This window comes from Macaca thibetana, chromosome 1 (genome assembly GCF_024542745.1).
Source record: "Macaca thibetana thibetana isolate TM-01 chromosome 1, ASM2454274v1, whole genome shotgun sequence".
In the NCBI taxonomy this organism is placed as follows: Eukaryota; Metazoa; Chordata; class Mammalia; order Primates; family Cercopithecidae; genus Macaca; species Macaca thibetana.
Window position 1 is genome coordinate 208,815,367 of NC_065578.1, and position 24,874 is coordinate 208,840,240.

Sequence of the window (24,874 nt, forward strand, 5' to 3'; positions counted from 1 at the left end):
AGCTTGGATATATGTGTTCTTTAATATCTTTGTACCCTTGTTAGTTTCTCATGTAAAAGATGAAAGTCAGCTCACATGACTTTTAAGGTCCTTCAGTTCTATCATTATATGATTACCATGTTTAGTATCTTACTTTTGATAGAGTAGTTTTAGGAGGAGAGAGGTGTAAGAGTCAAATAAGAGATATTTCTTTTCAGAGTTTGTTTTAAAGAGTTCATTTATTAGAGAAATAAAGTATCTTTATTGAAAGATCAGATTTAAGAAAATCTACCTCTGAGCTCCGGTATGAATTGTACTCACCAACTTCTTTTTCTTCTTCACCAGGTTTCTCTTTTTCCACATCTGCTCCTCCTTTCACCCAGTTATTCATTAGGCTTCTCTTGGGCACAGTTTTCTCATTCTCTGCCTCATGTATATATGCACAAATATATGTGTGTATATGTAGATATGTATATATGTAAATGTTTTAAAAATATATTTTATAAATACTTTAATGTATTCTTAGATATTACATATACAGCTGACCCTTGAACAACACAGGAGTTAGGGTGCCAATCTCCTGCACAGTAGAAAATCACATATAACTTTTGACTCCCTCAAAAGGTAACTATTAATATCCCACTGTTGACCAGAAGCCTTACCGATACCAGCCAACACATATTTTGTATATGGATTATATGCTGTATTGTAATAAAGGAAGCTAGAGAAAAGAAACTATTAAGTATATCAAAAGAAAAATAGATTTTCTATACATTAACTGGAAATGGATCATCACAAAGACTTTCATTCTCATTGTCTTTGTGTCCAATAGGCTAAGGAGGAGGAAGAGGAGGAATTGGTTTTGCTGTCTCAGGAATGGTAGAGCGGGGAAGAACATGTTAGGAAGTGGGCCTGGGCAGTTCAAACCTGTGTTGTTCAAGGGTCAACTGTACATAAAATATGTAAAAAAATATGCAAAAGTTTCATTCCATTCTTTTTCTTTTTTTGTGATGGAGTCTCGCTCTGTCACCCAGGCTGGAGTACAATGGCGTGATCTCAGGTCACTGCAAGCTCCGCCTCCCGGGTTCACGCCATTCTCCTACCTCAGCCTCCCAAGTAGCTGGGACTACAGGTGCCGCCACCACGCCCGGCTAATTTTTTTTGTATTTTTTTAGTAGAGATGGGGTTTCACCGTGTTAGCCAGGGTGGTCTCGATCTCCTGACCTCGTGATCCGCCCATGTCGGCCTCCCAGAGTGCTGGGATTACAGGCGTGAGCCACCACACCTGGCTTCATTCTATTCTTATAAGAGCTTTATTAAATTATAAAAGAATACATAGTCTATATGATTTGAAAGTTGCAGAAGAAAAATTCTGATGACACTAATAGGAAAAAACTGTTGGAGGCTTTTTTTTTTTTTTTTTTTTTTTTTTTTTTGAGACGGAGTCTCGCTCTGTCGCCCAGGCTGGAGTGCAGTGGCCGGATCTCAGCTCACTGCAAGCTCCGTGTTGGAGGCTTTTAAAAAAAGTTTTAATCTCTTCTGTCCTAAGGGTTTTTTTTTTTTTTTTAAACATAATTGAGATCTTACTACATTACCAAATTTATATCCTTTTGTTTTTTGAGATAGGGTCTTGCTGTCACCCAGGCTGAGGTGCAGTGGTATGATCATGGCTAACGGTAGCCTTGAACTCCTGGGCTCAAACGGTTTTCTTGCTTCAGCCTCCTGAGTAGCTAGGACTACAGGCGCCTGCTGCCACGCCTGGCTAATTTTTAAATTTCTTGTAGAGATGGGAGTCTCACCATCTTGCCTAAGCTGGTCTTGAACTCCCAGGCTGAAACGATCCTCTCGCCTTGGCCTCCCAAAGTCCTGGGATTACAGGCATGAGCCACTGTGCCCGGCGTGACTTTTTTTTCCTTTTCTTGTAACATAAGCATTTTCCATGTTGTTTAAATTGTCAATATAATTTTAGTGGCTACATGATAGTTCAATATCTAGAATATTATACAATATCTATAATAATATACTTGATCATTCCTTTTAAAAAGTAGGTGATTCCCATATTATGTAAATTGTTCTAAAGCAGAAGACTAAGTATCAATACCACTATCCAACAAGCACACACAAATTTTCAACCTCAATCATGGATATTTATGTGATAACTTTATTTTAATTGTCTATTTAATGAAATTCAAAAGTATAGGATGAGAAGTATAGGAAATACATGGACGTGACTTTAATGATGATTTAATATATCATTTCTTTTAATGTGTTATATCACATAAATAGGTCAGATAAGAAAACTCGTGATCATGTTAGCAAGTGCTGGAAAAGGTTGTTAATAAAACTCAATGCTCATTCTTAATAAAAACTAAACATTGATTATTTCCTCAGAGATAAAGATTATTAGTGTCAAATCAATAGTGAACATTGTAATTGTGAAATGCTGAAGCCATTTTAAAAAATCAAATTAACGAAAATAAAAATAAGAATGTGTTTTATCTACCATTGCTGACTAACATTGTTCTGGAAATTTTGACTAACATGTCAAGATATAAAATAACATAAAACAGTTTCATAAAGTGGTTGGATGTAAGAAAAATATGTAAAAACAATTTGTATAGAGCAATCACATATTAAAATTTTATGGAAAGAATTCCACATTCTACAGCAATCAAAACACATGAACTGCATGAAATAATAAATGTGAGGGTTTCTTTTAAGACAACTACTCTCTCTACATAATAGTTGGATTAAGAGCCTGAACTTGGTTGGTAGATTTGGATTCAGTTTGCTACATGCTGGCCAGCCTGGGATATTTTGCATAATTAAGCCTATAATTACATCTGAAATTTTTATACATTCATTAAATAAATATTATTTGGCACCTACTACATGCTAGGTACTGTTTTAGGTCCTGGATATAGTAGTGAATAAGACCAAGTTCTTGCTCTCTTTAATGAACACTTAGTGGGATAATCATTGTATCTACCTCAGAGTTACTGGAAACATTAAGGAGAAAGCATATGTTAATCGTTACGGTGCCTAATACTGTACTGTTTTTGAAAAAACTACAAAAGACTTTAATAGGAATCACTTTATTTTTGTCTAGGAAGTCTGATTATTGCAAGGTTGTTAACCTTTTAAAAAATAAAGGCAGATGTTAAGCATAGTTTATATTTAAAGTCTATAAACGTAGGGGATTATCATGGGCTGCCTGTCTTGAGGTCAGACTGACACTTCTGCTGTGGCTAAAAACAAGTTTAGGGACCCTTGAAGCCTCTTGACTATAACCTTGGGAGCCATTGCTTTTTAGTTAAGAGTCAGAATCAGAGTCTGCATTTCACATCCCCATGACCCTGAATTCCACCTGACATACCAGCATATCGGCCACTGATTGGTCCATCTGCCTTCTCACACTCACAGACACACACTTAGCTGGATAGGCCCTATACCATCATAAGAAATTTCTAGCCTTTGCATTAATTTTCCAGTGATCCGAAAGGGGGCTTGCTGGCAGTGCACTTGCTTGGTGATGGTAGTGTACTTTGAGATCCTACCACATTCATCTTTGTGTTTCTGTTCTTACAACACATTCATCTTTGTGTCTCTGTTCTTACATCACATTCATCTTTGTGTCTGTGTTCTTACAACACGTTGTGGCATGGAGGTTGGGGAGCAGTAGGCTTGAAAAATGATCCTAAACTTGATGTACAAGAATACACAGTTAGGAACACCTGAAGGTGGGAAGAATGAGATGACGGTATTCAAGAGTGTGGAAAATGCACATGTATGGAGACACACAATAAACCTCATTTTAGTGCAATGACATGCTGTGCACCAAAATAAATTCTAGGTGGATTTCAAAGAGTTAAACATTTTTAAATGAAAACAAAGCTAGAAGATAAAAGAGAATAGTCTTCAAATTTGTTTGGGAGAAAGATTTCTAACTGTCAGATTACATTGTACTTTTGCAGATGATGATGAATATCACATGAAGTGAGAGATGTACAAATACATCCCCAGTTACTTGTCTTCCTGTACTGACAGAGAACATTTCCTTAGTCTTTTATAAGGGAAAAAAGACTACAGTTCCTTTAGGATATTACCCCTAATGCATGCTGTTCTGCCTCACAGACATTTAAAAATCTGGGCTTTGTGCAGAAGCATTGAGATTTTCAGGAAAACACTAAGAACAGCAGGGATAGATGGACGTCAAATTACAGGTCAAAATAAGACTCTGCTGGTACAACTGTAAACCTTAATGATAGCCAGTCGCTGTGGCTCATGTCTATAATCCCAGCACTTTGGGAGGTGGAGGTGGGAGATTGCTTGAGTTTAGGAGTTTGAGATCACCTTGGCAACATAGGGGGATCTCATCTCTATGAAAAAAAAAATTAACTGGATGTGGTGGTGCACACCTGTGGCCCCAGCTACTTGGGAACCTGAGGTAGGAGGATCACTTGAGTCTAGGAGTTCCAGACCAGCCTGGGCAACATGGTAAAACCCCATCTCTACAAAAAAAGAAAATAATTAGCTGGGCATGGTGGCATGTCCCTGTAGTCCCAGCTACTCAGGAGGCTGAGGTGGGATGATTGCTTGAGCCCAGGAGGTTGAGGCTGCAGTGAGCTGTGATCACACCACTGCACTTCCAGCCTGTGCAACGGAGCAACCTTGTCTCAAAAACAACAGACAAACAAAGCCTCTACTTACAACTACTGATTTTGTGTTTTGCAGTATCTGTGCTGCCTGTCCACCTCCCGGTCTTCAACTGATAAGCTGGCTTTTGATGTTGGCTTGCAAGAGGACACCACAGGTGAGCATCTTGTGCTGCGGGAAGCTGGGTTCAGAGAGAGCCCTGATGGGATTGGATTGGAAGAAGCTGGGAAATACAATACATGGGATGAATGTTCTTATGCATGGGGTCAGGAAAAAATGTTCTAATGAAAGTTTTTCCTAGAAGGGGGAAGTGTATATCATTCCTCTTGGTTATTCCCACATCATTAGTTGGATGTTCAAACTAGGCTTCAAACCTTATTCTCCTTGTAGGTTTGGATAGAAAATTAGTATTTACTACATGATCTACTGGATGTTAACCATATTAATGTGCACTAATTAGTTTGTGAAGTAATTCTACATATCTCTCTTATCTTAAAAATGTTTTTAAGTCTGAAAATATAACATACTTGATGCCAATATTCAAATAAAAAGGTCAAAAATGAAAGTCTCCTTCATTTCTCTGCCCACAGGGCGTTCTTCTACATACCTGTTCAAACAGACGTGCATTTTCAGACTTGTGAGACAAAAATGTATATATTAACTTTTTTTTTTTTTTTGGCGAATCAAAATAGGAGAACACAAATTTGATGTTCTTCTCAATACTCTGAGGACTTTGCATTGACTTTATATACCCCTATAAAATTGGACTGTTTTGTCTTTTACAATGAGCATGCATCCCTTTGTAATTAAAATAAAGACCAAGTAGAAAAAAGAATGGAAGGAAATAGTTCAACTTTTATTAAGTTGTTCCTTTGAAGAGTGAGATCAAACTATCCTCTCACTCCACTCCCCCTCTTTAAAGTATTTTCCCATATTCACTAAATTTTTTTTACAAACAATGAGAAGGTAAAAATAAAGCTATGTTTATGAGCCTTATACACATTTTAATAGACCAACACATCGTCTTGTACAAGAAATTCCAAGAACCCCCAGCACCAGAAACATACATAAATATATTATTCTGATTTTGTTTTGTATAGACTCTATCGTTCCCCTGTATTTTTGCTAGTTTTTTAGTTATTCTAATTAGTGTATTTCAGCACACAGTTAAATGAGAAAGTTGTCAGTTCCCTCTTCATAAGAAGTAAAAGACACAGTCTAGAACTTGTTTTCATTCATTGAGATTATGTAATAGTCAAAACAAAACAAGTCAGTGTTTCTCCCTGCGTCCTGATTTCCTTACGCTACTCTCTTTTTTTCCCATAGCTTCCTACTTCTTCTGAATTCCTTAATTATTTATGGTATTTATCATTTGTTGTCTGCCTGCCTTCATCAGAATTAAACTCACAAGGCAGATAATTTTTTCTTCCTTGTTTATTGATGTATCCCAGCCACTAAAGCAATGATTAGCCAATAGTGGGTACTCTATAAATGTTTGAGTGAATGAAAAACTACCTGCAACTGTAAAAATGTGAATTGGATGAATGACGATAAAGAATTACACCAGGTGACATTCAGGTTAGATTATGGTTTGTATAGGAAAAGCAAGTTAGACTATGGTTTATGTAAGAAAAAACACAGATTATATATTGACTGTGAGAATACTTACAAAATGTTATTTGGTAATTCATTTATTCATTCATGCAAAATGAATTTGTAGTGAGTGCTTATAATAGGCTAGCAGGAGCTGGAGAAACCTCAGTGAACAAAACATAACAAGGCCAACTAATAGGAACTTACATTCTGGCCTTGAGGAATTAGTCAAGAAAAAAAAAAAGATTTACGGAAAAACCATAAAGTTGAGTCAAGGCAAAGAATGATAAATGATGACAGATTTTGTGAAAACACTACTCTCATTTTGGGATAGAAGTCGCATTTAGGTTTTCAAAGGTATTATGAACAGAATGAAGAATGGCATGCTGATGATTATATGTTAGGTATTGGGAAGAAAGAGTGAAGAGACATGTGGCTTATGAGGCTTATGCTTGACTTATCCTAGAAGGAATTGTTTGGTTGATGTAAACCAAGATCTTTTATAATTCATTCTTCTACAGAAGGATTCTCTTATATGTTACTTTTAGATTAATAGAAAACACCACGGCCGGGCGCCGTGGCTCACGCCTGTAATCCCAGCACTTTGGGAGGCCAAGGCGGGAGGATCACAAGGTCAGGAGTTCAAGACCAGCCTAACCAACATGGTGAAACCCCATTTCTACTAAAAATACAAAAATTAGCCAGGCATGGTGGCGGGTGCCTGTAGTCCCAGCTACTCAGGAGGCTGAGGCAGGAGAATCACTTGAACCTGGGACGTGGAGGTTGCTGTGAGCTGAGGTTGTGCCATTACACTCCAGCCTGGGCAACAAAGCGAGACACTGTCTCAAAAAAAAAAGAAAGAAAAAAAGATGAAAACACCACATTTTAAAATAATAAAGTAAAAAGGGGACAGGATAGTACAATCTTTAGATGACAATACTTTGCATCCTTTTTTTGAGTCAGCATCGAAAAATAACTACTGGGAAAATTTTCAAAAAATTGCTACAACACAATCATCACATCACAAAACCCCAAGTCTTTATGAAAATTGTCAAAAAACGAGATGATTTTATAGAAAGCAATTGAACAGTATAATGACATGTGCGTGTATAAAGAATGAAATCAGATCAGTGTGAGTGGTGAATTTTGTCTTACATGAGTATAAATAAATATCCATTTAAAGCAATTCTTCGTGGATGAAAAAGGCATCAGCATTCCGTAAGTGTCACACCCAGTTTCTATGAAAAGAATCTTATTTTATCCTAAGCTAAGGCTTAATTCTTTCTCTTTTCCTGGTGTAAGAGATTAATTTGCATTAATTCCAGATTTCTGGAAGTTGTGTGTTTGGAATCGTTGGCAAAGAAAATAGATTTTAACCCAGAGGAACTTTTTTTGTGTTTCACATATCCATATCTCTGCAGGAGAGGCTTGTTGGTGGACCATACACCCTGCCTCTAAGCAGCGATCAGAAGGAGAAAAAGTACGAGTTGGAGATGACCTCATCTTAGTTAGCGTGTCCTCTGAAAGGTACTTGGTAAGTGTGGAAAGTAGAATCATGTATCTGGTGATATGCTAAATGACAAGTCAATAAAATGATCTCTTTAAGGTTTATATTGTAAATTGTCTACGACAATTGCTTATAACCATTCCTCTATCTCTATTAGATTAATTATAAATACTTTCCTAAATAGAAGGAGAATGTGATGTGAGTGGAATATCAGGTTTGTTCAGGCAGGCTTCCCTCGTGACCTTGATATGCATGTTCATGATATTGATAGTACCTTTTAATAAATTACTTTATTAATAGAATGTAAATGCAGTCTAATTAGGAATTAAAAATTCCATGGTCTTTATTTTGCACCTGATGAAAAGGCTATATTAATGAGGTTGTGATTACCTCTTTTGATATTTATGAAAGCAAATTATTATGTGAGGAACACTTGCCTTGTTAAGAAAGGAGAAATAGACAAAATAAGAAACAGTTTGAAGTCTATCATTGACATTGCATTGTTTCAAAGAGTAGGGGCTGGAAATGGGAGAATGAAGAAAGAAGTTTGTGTTTAATTATTAAATGTTGTATTAGTCTGTTTTCATGCTGATGATAAAGACTACCCAAGACTGGGCAATTTACAAAAGAAAAAGGTTTATTGGACTTACAGTCATGGCGGAAGGTGAAAGACACGTCTCACGTGGCAGCAGACAAGAGACGAGAGCTTGTGTAGGGGAACTCCTCTTTTTAAAACCATTAGATCTCATGAGACTTATTCACTATCGTGAGAACATGGGAAAGACTTGCCCTCCATTATTTAATTACCTCCCACTGGTAAGATTTGGGTGGGGACACAGCCAAAGCACATCACATGCATTTTGAACTTTTGTGGTGAGGTCAATATGTATTTAATTTAACTGATTTAGTAAGTTGTAGTTTTGCCAGAGAATAGTCCAATACAGAAGTTTACAGTAAATTGAAATGAAGTAAGTTGAAATAAAGATGTGAAGGATGCTAGAGCAAAATATTCATTTTAAGGTTGAAAAGTGACTACATAAATTTAAAATGGGGCATTGTAAACTTTATATGAATATTCACGTGAAAAATCCCAGACATCACCGTGTGTGATGAGTGAAACAAAAATCTGAAATAGGGCACGTGGCAATTTAGCAGATACTGGGGTATGGAAAGTGTTTTACCATGACCATAACTCAAAATGTAGTTCATGCGTTACTGGTTTAGGATTAAGTAAGTAGTTGATACTCCCTTGTTCTATAAACATGAACTAGGGTAAGTTTGGGAGTGTTGTAAGTCAGTTTTGGTTTACCAGTACTCTTAATTCCAGATTTGAAACATTTCTAGGAAGATTGGTTTTGTTTTATTTCACTTGCCTTGTAGAAGAGGTAATGATGAAGACAAGGAAATGGTATAACAGTGTCTCGTGTAAATGACAGAAACTATTAAATAAAATGGAGTGTGTGATGTTGCATAGCTATTAGGGAGGCCTGGAGTGTTTCTCTACTTTTGTCCCTTAACCAGTGTAGATAGAAATAGTCACCATGTGAATTTCTAAGACAATGCAGGTGTGCAGATTGTAAAATAAGCACTTATTAAGTCCTTGCTATATGCCATGTGCTATGTATGTTAAGGTGATGTGTTTTGATCAGATATGCATTTTGAATTGCAGTTATACCTAGAAACCAATAGCAGTAGAAATAATTCATGCACACTTTTTAATATATAAATTATACACATTCTATTTTGATTTCAACATAACTATGAATTTTTTCTTGTTGTTGTTGTTGTACAATTTGTACTTCCGCTGTGTATCAGAGTTTACTTGACAGGATGGCATCATTATGAACTGAAAAATTAAAAATCCAGACCTCACAGGGCCAGGACTGTTCTATCTATCTATCTATTCTACAACTAACCACCTGAGAAAGTCATCTAATTCTCTGAACTCTGGCTTTCTCATCTGTAAAAAATGAGGTTGATGCTAATAATAATACATAGCACCAAGGTTATTGTGAGGAAGCAATGAGATAATGGATTTAAATATGGGCAGAATTAAAAAGCAATATACAAGTGAAAGTAATAATAATGATGATACATGAGATTTACCTCCTATGGAAGGAAATACACCTCATGATTAATTAAAATTTATGAGTGATTTCCAAGCTACATTTTATTTTATTTTATTTATTTTTTGAGACAGGGTCTTGCCCTGTGGCCCAGGCTGGAGTACTGTGGCGATCATAGCTCACTGAAGCCTCAACCTCCTGTTCTTCCCCGTCAGCCTCCCAAGTGGCTAGAACTGTAGGGATGAGCCACACCTTGCCCAGCCTGTGCTACATAGCCAATTATTTATGTTCTCTTTCCTGGTAACCTTTCATATGGAGCTACAAGAGAGCGGCCAACCAGGTTGTTAAAATTTCGCTTTCATTTGGTAATGAAGTCGTTGCTTTTATTGTTCATCTCTATGGACCTGGCATATGGCAGAAACAACAGGAAAGGCCAAGGACACATTACTCATGCTTTCTATCCTCAAATAATTAGTGGAGAAAACAAATCAAACACATACAGAGCTGTATGAGGATACTGTAAGACAGTAAATATGCATTACAGTGTAGCTTGGAGATGCTGAGGGACATTCCTATGGGTATAGAGATGGTGAATTATTATCTTACATTCCCACCGTGGTGGATTAGTAGCGAGTATATGAAGTACTATGGTGTGGATTCAAAGATTTATTTGGAGGACTCAGTGAAAAGGATCTAGAGAAATTGAAAGATCAAGAAGTGAGTTAGTGAAAGGATTTTGGGATAGGCAGAGGTAGTTGAAATAATCTGTAGAATAAACCCTGAATAACTAAAGATGGACTCTGTGTGTGTGTGTATATGTATACATATATATGTGTGTGTATATATATGTATACACACATATATATATTTGTTTATAAATACAAAGTCTGGTGAGTATGAACCTGGGCTAATCATGTAACCTTTAGAAACCCTCAGTTCCTTCATCTGGAGTCTGGGAAATAATAAAGAACTTAACTCATAGGGGTGTTATGGGATTAAATGCTGGAATCCAACAAGGCTCATAGTTCTGTGAATGGCACATAAAAATTGTTTAGTAAGTTACTGTCACTATTTACTTGGGAGATTTGTGCCTGTTAAGAATAGTTAAAGAAGCTGAGCATGGTAGTTCACGCCTGTAATCCCAGCACTTTGGGAGGCCAAGGTGGGCGGATTACTTTAGGCCAGGAGTTCAAGACCAGCATAGCCAAAATAGCAAGACCCTGTCTCTACTGAAAAAAATACAAAAATTAGGCCAGGCCTGGTGGCTCATGCCTGTAATCTCAGCACTTTGGGAGGCCAAGGCGGGTGGATCACCTGAGGTCAGGAGTTCAGGACCAGCCTGGCCAACATGGTGAAGCCCCGTCTCTACTAAAAATACAAAAATTAGCCAGGCGTGGTGGCAGGTGCCAGTAATCCCAGCTACTCGGGAGGCTGAGGCAGGATAATTGCTTGAACCCAGGAGGCAGAGGTTGCAGTGAGCTGAGATCGTACCATTGCACTACAGCCTGGGCGACAAGAGTGAAACTCCGTCTTAAAAAAAAAAAAATTAGTTGGGCTTAGTGGTGCACACCTGTAATCCCAGCTACTCAGGAGGCTGAGGCAGGAGAATCACTTGAATTGGGGAGGTGGAGGTTGCAATGGGCCGATACCGTGCCTCATGCCACTGCACTCCAGCCTAGGTGACAGATTGAGACTCCATCTCAAAAAAAAAAAAAAAGTGCTTAAAGAAACAACAGATGTTTAACTAGAAGAAGACAGTGGAAGGAATATTATAGGTGATATTAAATAAAGATCTATCAGGTGAAAGCAAGGTTCATCTTCTGAGGAGGTGCTGATGTAGTTAAAAATAAGTAAGCTTAAAAATGTCTGATAACAAATTAGTTAAAACTACCTTCTAAAAATAAACATTTCCAGTCATTGATTTTACAGCTCTGTAGTCATCGGTGTCTGTTGACCGACGAAGGATTTTTCTTTCACTAACAGTGATGGTTAAGCTAAGATTAAACTAATAGTGCATGGGGTACACTCATAAAGCTTACAACTATTACAATGCTAAATTGATGAGAGCTGGTTTGGAGGGTTGGTTTTCACCCTGTCCTCTGAGAAGATGCCTTGTGGACAGCAGAGGATGCTGTGGATGGCACCTGGGATTGATCCACCGTTGTCTGCTGTATACATTGAACATTGGGGCACAATTTCTGAGGTATAGAGGGTCTCAGCCTCTAAAAATGATTGTAAACGCCTCACCCAGATAATGTCTTTTCTCATTTTTGCTGTTTTATATTCTAATGTCAAATGATACATTAATCTTCTTTTCAAAAATATCCAAAAGGAAAGAAATTTTTTTGCTCATTGAAAATCTTATTTTCTTTTAAAGAAGGCCTTAGCAAAGCACCTTAAGAGAAATATACAACTTAAAATAGAGAAAACATGGCCAAGTAGATATTACTGACTGAATTTATTTCAAACTAAACAAAATAAAACTTACAAAACAATTTTTTTCTGTGTGTTAGGTGTAAAAATCACTCCAGTATGTACAAATGTTTTCAGTCTGAGGATTGGATTGTTTGCTCTGGAAATGTAGATTTCCAACTGATTTTCTACTGATCAGGTTACTTAATGAAACAGGCCAAGTTTTTCAGATCTGTGAAAACATTGCCAAACAAACAACTGATTGAAAATATATTGGGAAAAACAGAATGCTTAATCTAAAGGGTGATTATGAGAAAATGCTTTAGAGAAAGCTATTCTACAGTTCAAAAAATTTACTTCTTTCTTACCCACCTCTAAATGTCTAATACAAAATATGGGTAATTATTGATTGCATAATAAATTGCTGAATTGCCTCAAGTTGTGTGAAAATAATGATAAAAGAGTGATCATAAATATTTTCGAATGATTTATTATATGAACCAATTCATTTTTGATTAATTTGCCTTGAGCCTTTCTTTCCTCTGTGGATCACATAATGGAACCATAAAATATTACATTTGGAAAGAACAACTGTTTCTCTGCCCCTCATTTATTTATTTATTTTTTTTCAGAAGAAAAAACTGATGCCTGAGGAGTAATATGACTTGTTTACTTGTGTTTCCTGTCCCTAAATGACAATGTATTCGGAATGTTGCATCACCAGGGCCGAAGTACCTGGAAGTTTAATAAAAGATGAATAAATGAGGGAATCATTGCATCAGATAAGGGTTCAATTCAGAGATTCTTGGTACGAAGTTTTTGTACCATGGACTTCCATTGCAGGCTGATAAAACTTATTGACTTCATCATAAAAATGGTAAAATGCATAAAATACATGGATCAGAAAGGAAACTAAAGGTATCAAAGTATAATCTGTGTAAGGCGATTTATCATGTCCCTTCCATTTCGGAGATGTTGTGCTTCTTTCATGTAATGTCTTGTTACTCTTGGATCAGCAGTCTTGATTGACAAACCCTCCGACGACTCTGCATTCCAATCTACATTTTTTTTTCTTTTCTTTTTTTTGAGATGGAGTCTTGCTCTGTCGTCCAGTCTGGAGTGCAGTGGTGCGATCTTGGCTCACTGCAGCACAACCTCTGCCTCCCGGGTTCACGCCATTCTCCTGCCCCAGCCTCCCGAGTAGCTGGGACTATAGGCGCCCGCCACCATACCTGGATAATTTTTTGTATTTTTAGTAGAGATGGGGCTTCACTGTGTTAGCCAGGATGGTCTTGAACTCCTGACCTTGTGATCCACCCGCCTCGGCCTCCCAAAGTGCTGGGATTACAGGTGTAAGCCACTGTGCCTGGCCCTCCAATCTACATTTTTAAATATGGTGTCTTCTGAAGATTCATGTGCCTATTAGAGCTTGAAAATCACTAATCCTAGGATCAAAGTGAGACCTGGGTGCCCAGAGGTTGGTGGCTAAAGCCCCTGTACTGCTGTTGGTGGATTGATGCTACCATATTTTCCTGTAAATCCTACAGTGGTTCCATATTTCAGCCTAAGGCCAACTTGGCTTTCATCCTCTGCCAATGTCTGTTTTTGCTTTAAGGATAATTCATCCCAATTTCAGTAATTGAAACTGTTGTTGCTTTCTGAATATTGCATACCACAAGCCTGATGTGATGTAGTTTTTACCCAGACTTCCCTTTGCTGTTTAAGCAGCAAAATTGGAAGCATTCAAAATAGAATATTTTCTTTAGAAGAGTAGACCTTATTTAGAGAACTTTCTGTGATTGTAATATAATCTTAAGGACGTATTTGGGACTTTTTCCCACAGACTGAAATTTTCATGTTTATGGTTCTCTCATATTTATTATTTATCTTCAGGCATATATATGATTTGGAAATGGCTTTTTTAACTCCCTCACCCTATTTTGTCACTGCTGTAAACACCTTATTGCCTAAAATAGAAGGTCGTTGGCCTGGTGCCAGCCTTTGTCTGTGGGCCTATCAGTGATTCCACCTCTTAGCATGTGCTGTCAGCTCCAAAGACGAAGCTCTGGGCTGTAATGTATGTCCCCGTATCTCCACCTCTGTGCTCACACTCTTGTCTTCAACACATTCCCCTTATCACACATTTCCCTTCTCAGAACTTCTGAGAGGGCCAGGGGTCTCAGCCCACTTCCGATAGCAAGGTTTCTGGTATGTTAAAAATAAAAATTCCCAAATGGTTTACAAAAGTGTTTGGTATGTTTTACATATTTGCACATAGCACATTCACATTATTGATCCACATACTCAAATCCAACGTATGTAGACACTTGTTTGGGGACAGCATCTCCAAAGATATAAATGTGAGACACAGGCCAAGTGATCCTACTGACTCCCTCAAAGCCCCCAACCCATGAGAAACTCCACTCTCATTTTGTTGTCTGGAGTGTTCTCTTCTTACAATTCCTGTAGCACGTTGATTACGATTTACACAGCATTTTTAAAGGCTTTTCCCCACCTTCCAGATCCATTTATTTATTTATTTGTTTATTTATTTATTTATTTTTTATTTGATGGAGTCTCGCTCTGGCATGTCACCCAGGCTGGAGTGCACTGGCATGATCTTGGCTCACTCCTAGTTCTGCCTCCTGGGTTTATGCCATTCTCCTGCCTCAGCCTCCCGAGTAGCTGGGACTACAAGTGTCCGCCACCATGCCCAGCTAATTTTCTGTATTTTTAGTAGAGACAGGTTTCACCATGTTAGCCAGGATGGTCTCGATCTCCTGACCTCGTGATCTGCCCACCTCGGCCTCCCAAAGTGCTGGGATTACAGGCATGAGCCACCATGCCCGGCCCTATTTATTTTTTAATTTAATTGGTACATAATTTTGTACATAATTGGTACAAAATATCACATGTAGCCCATAAATATGTATATGTTTTACATATTTACACATATGTATATGTTTTACATATACATATACATACACAAAATACATGCACAAAATGCTCCACCTCAGTATATAAAAAGTGTAGCATGCAATGTTTGAGGTAATAGATATCTCAATTACTCTGATTTGATCACTGCACACTGTGTGCACGTATCAAAATATCACATGTGATATGTTTATATACTGAGGTACAGCATTTCGTGTATGAATTTTTTCTATGAGATTACAAGCACCCTTGGGGTGGAGAATGTATACTATTAATATACATAGTACATTCAGTGAACCCATGATGAATTAACAAATGATGGTAATCTACGTATCATAATATTACATGAGCTTTTACTTGGTCACAAATATAAGCATGGGTATTTTGAATTATTTTCAGAGTTTGGTTAAAATTGGTGTCATTCACATGGATATGTATGTGTGTGCGCATGTGCACGTGCTTTTTTTTTACACTAAGTATTTATGGAATAGCTTAAAATATGTATTTTTAAGTTTATGATACTTTGATTTTATGATTTTGGTTATCTTCTCCACATACATGGTTATTGGATAACGTTACCAGATGCTAGGAATACAGCTGTGAACCTGTGTCAGATAACTTCTAAAAGGAAAAAAGAAAATAATCCCAAGAATTTCATTGTGTGATAATTGCTTTGAAGGGAAATATATTCTGCTTGTTTGTTAAAGCAGGTGGGATATGATTTATTTGTAAACAAACAGTTTTAACATATTGGAGAAGAAATTGAGTCAATAAAGGAATCTTAGCTGGGATTACATGTAAGAATGACAGATTGAAGTGAAGAAGAAATTGTACAAAAGCAGGCAGCTAGCTGAGGTTGAGGAGAGGCATAAGAGCAAATTATTGCTAAATCTTATGTATTAGCTGGTAAACTTTCAGTCTTACTAATTGGAGAAACGACTGATAAACCCTATATACATATCACAATGTTAAAAGTTTCTTTGGTTTTATTTTTAAGAGAAAGAGAGTGAACGACCTCTTCTTGATGGTGACTTGAGAATAGTATCTTTATGTTAAAGAGATCCTTAGGATGTTTAAAAGGCCTGGAGTACACCTAAGGTGACTACTTTAGGCTGTGACTGATCTTCATCTAACTAAGATGGCCAAGATTTCTGGTCTGATTAAAGTCTGTGAAAACTTAGGCTATCATCAGCATTGGCAAAGTGTTACAGAAACATTGCAGGGATATTGGCAATGTTTACTGAGAAGACTCCACAAAAACAGGTGGTTGCTGTATATGTGTTTGAAATTCTAGAGGCAGCCTAGTAATGATTAGTAAAATAAGCAAGGCATATGGCTGTACTCATAATTTTGTTTTTCTTAGTTAACATTCAATAATTCAGTCTTATGGCTCTAAAAGATATTAAGTATGTTTTATTTTAATATGTTTCTATTTCTAAGAAGGAAAATCTGAAATTTGGTAATACCTGAATTTTGGAAGAAATGTAGTTTGGTTTTAGATAGCTGTTAGGAAATATCGCCATCTAATGGCTTTTGTATCAAATTGCAGATAACAGTTCCTGAAGGACTCCGTAAAAGACCCTGTAAGATGCCTGAGGACTTCATAAAATGAAGACTCAGTAAACTTGGTCCAATAGATTTCACTTACTTCATCATCAAAAAGCTGTCAGAGTGTGATATGTGGAAAACCCAATTATAATTTTAAGTGCTCATTTTGTTCATCAATCACCCTTAAAACAAAAATAGTATCTTGTTACAAATAAACTTATTTAGTGTATTCATTTATGCATATTTTGATTATTGACTTAAGTCAGTAACTGTTCGAATGAAGTTTTAAAATCCCTAAATTCAGAGAGGAACTTCTTTTCTTCTGACTAGTTTTTTGATTCTTGAATGACAGGTTGAAACAGATGTTCTCTATGAACATAACCAAATCAGCAATGTTAAGTTTGCATTGCTAGAAGCGCTTACATATTACAGCTTACCAGAGCCTGAAGTGATGCCTTCTTTTGCCTCTTGATACAGCACTTGTCTTACGGCAACGGCAGCTTACATGTGGATGCCGCTTTCCAGCAGACTCTCTGGAGCGTGGCCCCAATCAGCTCAGGAAGTGAGGCAGCCCAAGGTAAAAACTCCACTTCAATTAGATGGCCTGTCCTTGATGCAAAGTTGACAGTCATCTTTGGAATTGTGATAATGAGCTGATTGTTAATTAGAGCTTTTTGTCTGTGTCTAAATATTCTGTAATGTGGATACCTGACATTTGAGGATCTTGTTTAAATTGCTGTTTTAAAAGTGAAGCTTGGGTGAACATTAATCTTCCATTATTTTTATGCTACTGTCAGCTTTAGTTTATTTGTGTGTGCTTTCTGTGATAGCTTCCTATGGGTTGTTTTCTTCAATTTTTTGACCTCAGGGTGTTGCCTAGTTGGACTAATGTCAAGATTTCTTGTTTTCTGAGGTCAAGCCTTATAGCCGGAACAGGAATTTTACAAAGAATCAGGGTTTCCTAGGGAAATATCTGTATATGTTCTGGCTATTACAACTTATATAGGTTCATATCTGATTGAAATGTGTTTGTGTGTTTAACAGAGGATTTTATGTGTTTGAGGTCCTGCTTTTAGTGGGAATATCCCTAACTGTGGGACTCAGGCACCTGGGACTCAGAGGGAACAGCAGGCACTGTCTATCTCTGTGACCTTGACTAGGTCCTTAAGATTCACTAGACTTCAGTTTCTTTATGAAAGTAGATCGGACCAGATGATCTGTCCAGTTAACAACATCTGACCCTGACAGTCCAAACTGAATGATTTTTAATTTTTACAGGGTATCTCATTGGTGGTGATGTCCTCAGGTTGCTGCATGGACACATGGACGAGTGTCTCACTGTCCCTTCAGGAGAACATGGTGAAGAGCAGCGGAGGTTGGTACCCGAGCTCATTGCATTGAGACTTGCACTCTTTTGCTTTGATGTAATGTTTTTAAAAACTAGGGATCTATTTGTTCAGGCCAGTAGCATCAGACAGGATGGGTTACTGACATTCATTGGTTCACTGAAGTGATCCATTTGTTGCCCCCCCTTAGCTTTTTCTCATGTTATATTTCTATTACCTACCAATAGAAGAACTGAAGATTTTTGTATAATTAAAACGTATTAAGAAACGCTGAACAAAATAAACCAAGCGGAAAGAGTGACCACATTGCATTAAACTACTTAGAACTTCACTAAATGCTCATTAGTTTTGATTAATTTTCTTTTTAGAATGTGTAATCTCAAACTCAGTTTTGAAGTCAGAGTTCTCAAATTGCGTACAATTTTAGGACCCTTTGCTATGACCTCTCATTTATTGATACAGATGATAGAATTGATCACTTTCTCTCATATTTAATGTGATATAATACCTCTCTCATGTTAATTTATTTGGCACTGGGACAAGATTAAAATAGTATGAATCTACCGAGAAAAGTGCACAAATATTACAAAACCATAAAAATATTTAGGATAGTTTGATTGCTACTGCTCTACCTCACAAATTAATGAATGTAGTAAGATGAATATGTAAATAAGAGATTGCAGTGAGAGAAGGCATTGTGTGGATGGTTTGTTACATATCTTTAAATCTTTTAGTGGATATGTGTCATATTAACATGGACACTTAGGTAACTATTAGTTAATGATTATTTATTTTTATAATTTAATAAAAATATATAGGGACCATTTAGAAAATAGCCATTTAACCAGCTGCATAATCTCAGGAAAAGTACCTCTGAAACCTGGGTACTGGGTCTTAACCTCTGTTCCCAGGTAGACCTAGATGATAGTCGGGAATGACATACATCCCCTGGAAACATTCCGTAAGCTAAAAATGCCGCTTTCAGTAGGTTTAGGAAGATGTCGATGGTGTCAGTAGGGTTTGTATAAAAGATAACGGAGATTGTAAGACACTTGGATTAAGGAATTAGTTTCAAACACAAGTATAAACTTAAGAACTAGAGAGATGGCAAGTATATTCTGGGAACAGCAATTATTCCAGAGCGATGAGGGGGAAAATGGAAGAAAAGGTGGAAAGTAGACAAGAGAAGGATCTTCAGTGCCATTCTCATGGGCAGGTTTTTATTCTGAGGTTGTTAGGAAGGGATGTGGGGATCGGAGTGGAATAGTTAGTTCTCCTTTAAAATAGTAACTCTGTTAGGCAAGGAGAGCTTAGATTAGAGGTGGGGAGAATCTAAGGCAGGGAAATGAAATGCAGTAATTCATGTGACAAAATCTAAGAACTTAGCCCAGAGAATGCCATCAGAATGGAGAAGTTTACTTGCATCATAGACATTTAGATAAAAGCGATGAGTTTAGGGGAGAACTAGATACAGACTGTGAGAGAAGGTATCAAATCCAGTGCCATCTTGTTTCTGCCTCAGGGGAAGACAGCTGGGGCTGAATGATTGCAGGAGATGGTGTATGTTTGCTATAAAAGATGGAGTTAAACTTTGGTTACACATGAGTATAGTCTATGAGACGTCAAGTAGGAAATTGGGATTTCTGAGTCTTTAACTGAAAGCTTGGGATGGATGCAAATTATAAGTGTAAAGTGGATATTTAAAGGAATGGGGTCTATCATATGTTCATCAGATGGAGAGGGAGGCGCTGGGAGCTGGGATTAGATGTGTTTATCAGTTTGGGCATTGCCTTATGAAGGCTGTAAAGCCCTGGAATAACCTAACCAGGTGGGAGGCTGAGGATGGATTCCTACAGAATTCTGATGTTTAGGATGTGGACAGAGAAACGAGTCAGCAAGAGAGTCAGAGTGATAGTTTAGTGGGGAATCAGGGAAATTAGTCATTGAAGCCAAAGGATTGAGCTGTGGATATGTTTAATGCTATGATGCATTCATTTGGAGTTAGGGCTTATAAGAGACCATGCCAGAGTCTTTGGATCCTCAGTCCCTGATTTGTTAAATGGAAGACTTAGACTAAATGATTCTTAGAGCACTTTTAGCTGTATCTACAGACACTGTAGAGCTTTGTGGTTAAGGTAATGGACTCTAGAACTAGACAGATCTGGGATTGGGCCTCTGCTCTGCCACTTACCAGTTGTGTGACTCATGCAGGTGACATAATCTCTTTAAACATTGGTTTTCCCTCTTTGTAAAATGCAGCATAAATATTATCTCCTACTTTGTGGGGCTATTGAAAAGACTAAATAAGAAAATACACGCGAAATACTTGATGCATATTGAGACATCGACACATTTATTGTTGTTGCTGTTATTATCCCTATTATTTAGACTGAAGAGGCAGCATTTAGCCAGATATGATTAAAAAGTTTGAGGGACTCTGGGCATATGGATGACAGAATGGTACAGCATAGACTTTGTAGGAAGAGAGGCTAGACTAGATCCAAGAAGATCCTTTTGATGGCTAGTTATGATTGCAGAGAAATCTAGGGGACAGTTCAAAGATATTTTAATCATGTTCTGGACCCACTCTCCTTTTGCATATTTGTTGAAGCCTGCCCCTCCTTTCCAAATACTCTTCTTGATTTCATGTTGATAATTTCAGTGTCAATTTAATCTCAGTATGTAATTAGACCAGCCTATCAGGACTCTTGTAGGTAGTGATGGTGGTATGAACATGTTTGTTTGTGTCCCTTTTTATAACATATTTACATGGGTGAAATTAGATGAAAATGGATGTCAGATTACGACTTGAGGGAGAAAATGAGTCAGCAATAGGTGGCACAGAGCCGAAGGGATGTAGCTTAAGAAAAAACTGCTTGTGTTAGTTATACTGGGATTGAGCAATTATTTGAATTGAATGATAAAAATAATTCCTTGAATTTCAGTTATATAGCACTTTGTTATTTCTAAATCTTGTTAATACCATTGCTTAGAAAATTTTCAGCCTCCCTCTGTTATTTCCCTAGGTCATTGTAAGGAACTTGGGGGAGGCAAAGGATGGCTCAGCCTGGAAGCAGTCTTCCTTTATTTGATATCAGTCTTTACTGGGGCAGACGTGCATAAAGATGATCTAAAAATATATTTTTTTCATTCATTAAAGAAGTAAAAATAATTTGATTTCTGCATAGTGACTTGAAAGCTAGAGAAGGTCCTGGGAAATATGTAAAAAAATTTTTGTTTTACCTTTTAATTCTTTCCTGTAATTATGATCTGGCTATACTCATTAGTTGTATGCTGTTGTTAACATTAAATAACTAAAGTTCAATTTACTTTTTTAGGAGACATAGTGGAAACTATTAAGGAGATAGCCAGAAGAGATGTTTACTTCTGAGTGATTTAGGAGTAGTCTGGTCATAAATGCTGTGTGTCTACACGGATTTGTCCGCCTGTTCCTGCTTTGTTCTATTGACAGTTATTTAATATACATAACTGTAATTGTAGCTATTAAAAATCCAGCTCAATTTTGGCTTTTATGATTCTAGACATCAGTAGAGGTACCTTTACCTTCCTCTTCACATTTAGATATGTATGTGTATGTGGTTACCTATTCATTCTCCTAAAGAATGTTAATAAAGCTCTTAGAATGAAGAGCATACAGAGCTATTCAATTAAGAAGAACTAAATTGGAGATGAGGCCTATCTGAGTTAAACTAAATATTTATCTTTTTCTCATGCTTCCTGCCCATTTTGCTTTTATGGATTGAATTCTGATGTGTTCATGAAATACAGCATCACTATTGTTTTAAGTTACTTGAGATTTTTTTTTTTTTTTTTGAGACGGAGTCTTGCTCTGTCGCCCAGGCTGGGGTGCAGTGGCCGGATCTCAGCTCACTGCAAGCTCCACCTCCCGGGTTTACGCCATTCTCCTGCCTCAGCCTCCTGAGTAGCTGGGACTACAGGCGCCCGCCACCTCGCCCGGCTAGTTTTTTGTATTTTTTAGTAGAGATGGGGTTTCACCGTGTTAGCCAGGATGGTCTCGATCTCTTGACCTCGTGATCCACCCGTCTCGGCCTCCCAAAGTGCTGGGATTACAGGCTTGAGCCACCGCGCCCGGCCGAGATTTTTTTCAGGAAGACAAATCGCTCTAAAATGTCTAGTAGTCAACTTGTCTAAACAACAAAAAATAGTGAAAATATAACCTATAGTAGTTGTGAGCAGTCAAGTAAAAGGGAGAGATCCCGAGTATTAACTATACTGTCATAACCTTTTAGTTCTTATTAAACTCTTCATTAGTGAGATAGAATGAGTTAAGCAAGTCTGGTAGTTGGGAAGGGATGTATCAGCATCCCTTGTCAATCATGTTTTAATTATTACTTTAAAAATGGACTTTTGGGCCTGACGCAGTGGCTCACGTCTTTAATCCCAGCACTTTGGGAGACCGAGGCGGGCGGATCACAAGGTCAGGAGATTAAGCCCATCCTGGCTAACACGGTGAAACCCCATCTCTGCTAAAAATACAAAAAAAAAAAAAAAAAAAAAAAAAAAAAAAATTAGCCAGGCATGGGCGCCTGTAGTCCCAGCTACTCGGGAGGCTGAGGCAGGAAAATGGCATGAACCCGGGATCTTGCAGTGCGTGGAGATCGCGCCACTGCACTCCAGCCTGGGTGACAGAGCAAGACTCTGTCTGAAAAAAAAGAAAAGAAAAGAAAAAAATAAAACCTTTTGCACAACAGGGTAACTCCAGCCAACAATACATTTATTGTACATTTAAAAATAACTAAAAGAGTCTAGTTGGATTGTTTGTGACACAAAGGATCAATGCTTGAAGTGATGGATCCCCCATTTACCCTGAAGTGATTATTATGCATAGTTTGCCTGAATCAAGGCATCTCATGTACCCCATTGATATATATACCTACTACATGCCCACAGAAATTAAAAATAAAAACTTAAAGAAATAGGCTTTCATTCTGGAGGCTTGAAATTTGATTACTAAATTTTATTTCAAGCCTGACATATTTTATGTGGAGATTATTTTCTGTTCTAGACTTTGTTTCTAGATAGCATCTCATTATATCCATCCAAAATTTTTTGTGAATATAATAAAATATCAACAAAGGCATTTCCTTTATGTGCACACAGACTTATTTATGGATTCGATATGCACTACGTGAATAAACTCTGCATACTTTTACATTAATACATTTTAAAATGGATGCATTGGGGAAGATTATTTGGGGCCTATAGTTTGGAAATCTATTAAGGAAACATTGTTTGAAAAGCATTATTTCTGTTAAAAACAGGTTTGCAATGTTGAAACTAGTTTTATTGATTCAATAAGAATTTGTAGGATGACTATTGTTTTCTGGGTGCTGGGGCTTATAGTAGTATACAAACATTTACAAAGTTTATTTTCTCAAGAAGTTTACATTCTAGTAGGCATATATGACAGTAAATATGTTTATTTATAAATGCATACACTTACCCATGTATACAGAGATAAAATGCATTAGGTGATGATAAGAGCTAAGGAGAAAAATAATGCATGGACGGGGACGGAGAATGTTCATGTGTGTGGTGTGTTTGGTGGGGGAGGTAAGAGGGAGAGGTGGGGGGAGAAGGAGAGTAAGGTTGTTCTTCTTCCACCTTATCTGGCATTACTCTTGGCATACGCTTGCTGTATCTTGTTACTTTCAAATGCAGGCCAATTAAGTCATAGTTTCTGACAGTATCTGGAAATAAATGCTACGTTTGCTTTCCAAAATGTGACTCAGCAGGAAAAAGCTACGCCATGTGTATGCATGACAATATTTTTACCTCCATGCCTCTTTTAATATTATGATGATTTAATGAGCTTTAGTTATAAATAATTGATAACGCATGAGATGGATTGGATATAATGAATTAAATGTCTCTCCGTCTGGCTTAGAAAGAGATTGCATAGTTTATATCTGTGTACAAAACTGGATGGATGACTAATATCTTTGTGAGGATATTTGTATGCTTTTGGCCACCACCTAGGTGGAAGCTTTCAAAGCTATTCTGTTGTTCTCCAAAATGGTCAAGGATAAAGTTTAACCTATGAGGGCTTTTCTTCTTTTTCTCTATCTTCAGGTCCTGCATATATCTTTTCAGCCTGGAACTGAGAGTTAGATGAGTCAGCTAAACAGTCTTGCTGGAAGAGTCAGTACATAAAGGAGAGCTACTTTCTGCTTTTTGCCTCTTCTCCTTTCGGAGAGATTCACTTTTTACCCCAAACTTAAACTGATTGCTGATTGCAGAGAGCGCAGTAGCTACTGTAGTTTGTCATGTTCTGGAAGCCTGACTTGGTCTAGAGCCGCATTCTCAAGGCATGGGCTGGGTAGAATGACTGCTTCAAAAACGTGGGCTTTTAACACAGAAGATTAAAAATATTCATAGGAATTTGAGCTGCTGGGTCTTAGCAAAAATGAAAAACAATGAGACATTTGATGCATTTAGAGTATATGAATAGAAAAACAGACAATAGATTAAAATCAACATTATACAAAAAGAAAGCTCTCAATGATTTTCTCAATTAAAATTTAAGAACATGACTTGTCTACATTGGGTTTATTAACTTAATCTATATGTAAGCAATATCTTTCAGAAGGGAAAAAAGAAAGAGAAGCATCTTCTTTTTTAAATTTCCAGATGGCTTTATGGTTGTATTGTGTCTGCAAAGGATGCAAAGTAAAGGTAACAACATGTATTTTGTTGTTTTTCTGCTCTAGTCCTACCTACGTGATTCTTTCAATGGTGATTCAAAGTGTAAGTTATTGTTGTTTCAAATTCATGCTGATTCATTTACATTT

At 37.2% G+C, this 24,874-nt stretch overlaps 1 protein-coding gene across 8 annotated transcripts in view; it reads left to right on the top strand.

The window, feature by feature from the left end:
- Nucleotides 1-24,874, top strand: part of RYR2 (ryanodine receptor 2) — a 795,071-nt gene that overhangs the window by 327,742 nt on the left and 442,455 nt on the right. For all 8 annotated transcript variants that reach the window (XM_050770606.1, XM_050770614.1, XM_050770624.1 and 5 more), the window contains exons 7-10: nucleotides 4,714-4,792; nucleotides 7,650-7,762; nucleotides 17,173-17,272; nucleotides 17,974-18,070. In XM_050770606.1, the coding sequence (XP_050626563.1) occupies nucleotides 4,714-4,792; nucleotides 7,650-7,762; nucleotides 17,173-17,272; nucleotides 17,974-18,070 (389 nt within the window). The remainder of the gene's footprint in view (nucleotides 1-4,713; nucleotides 4,793-7,649; nucleotides 7,763-17,172; nucleotides 17,273-17,973; nucleotides 18,071-24,874) is intronic.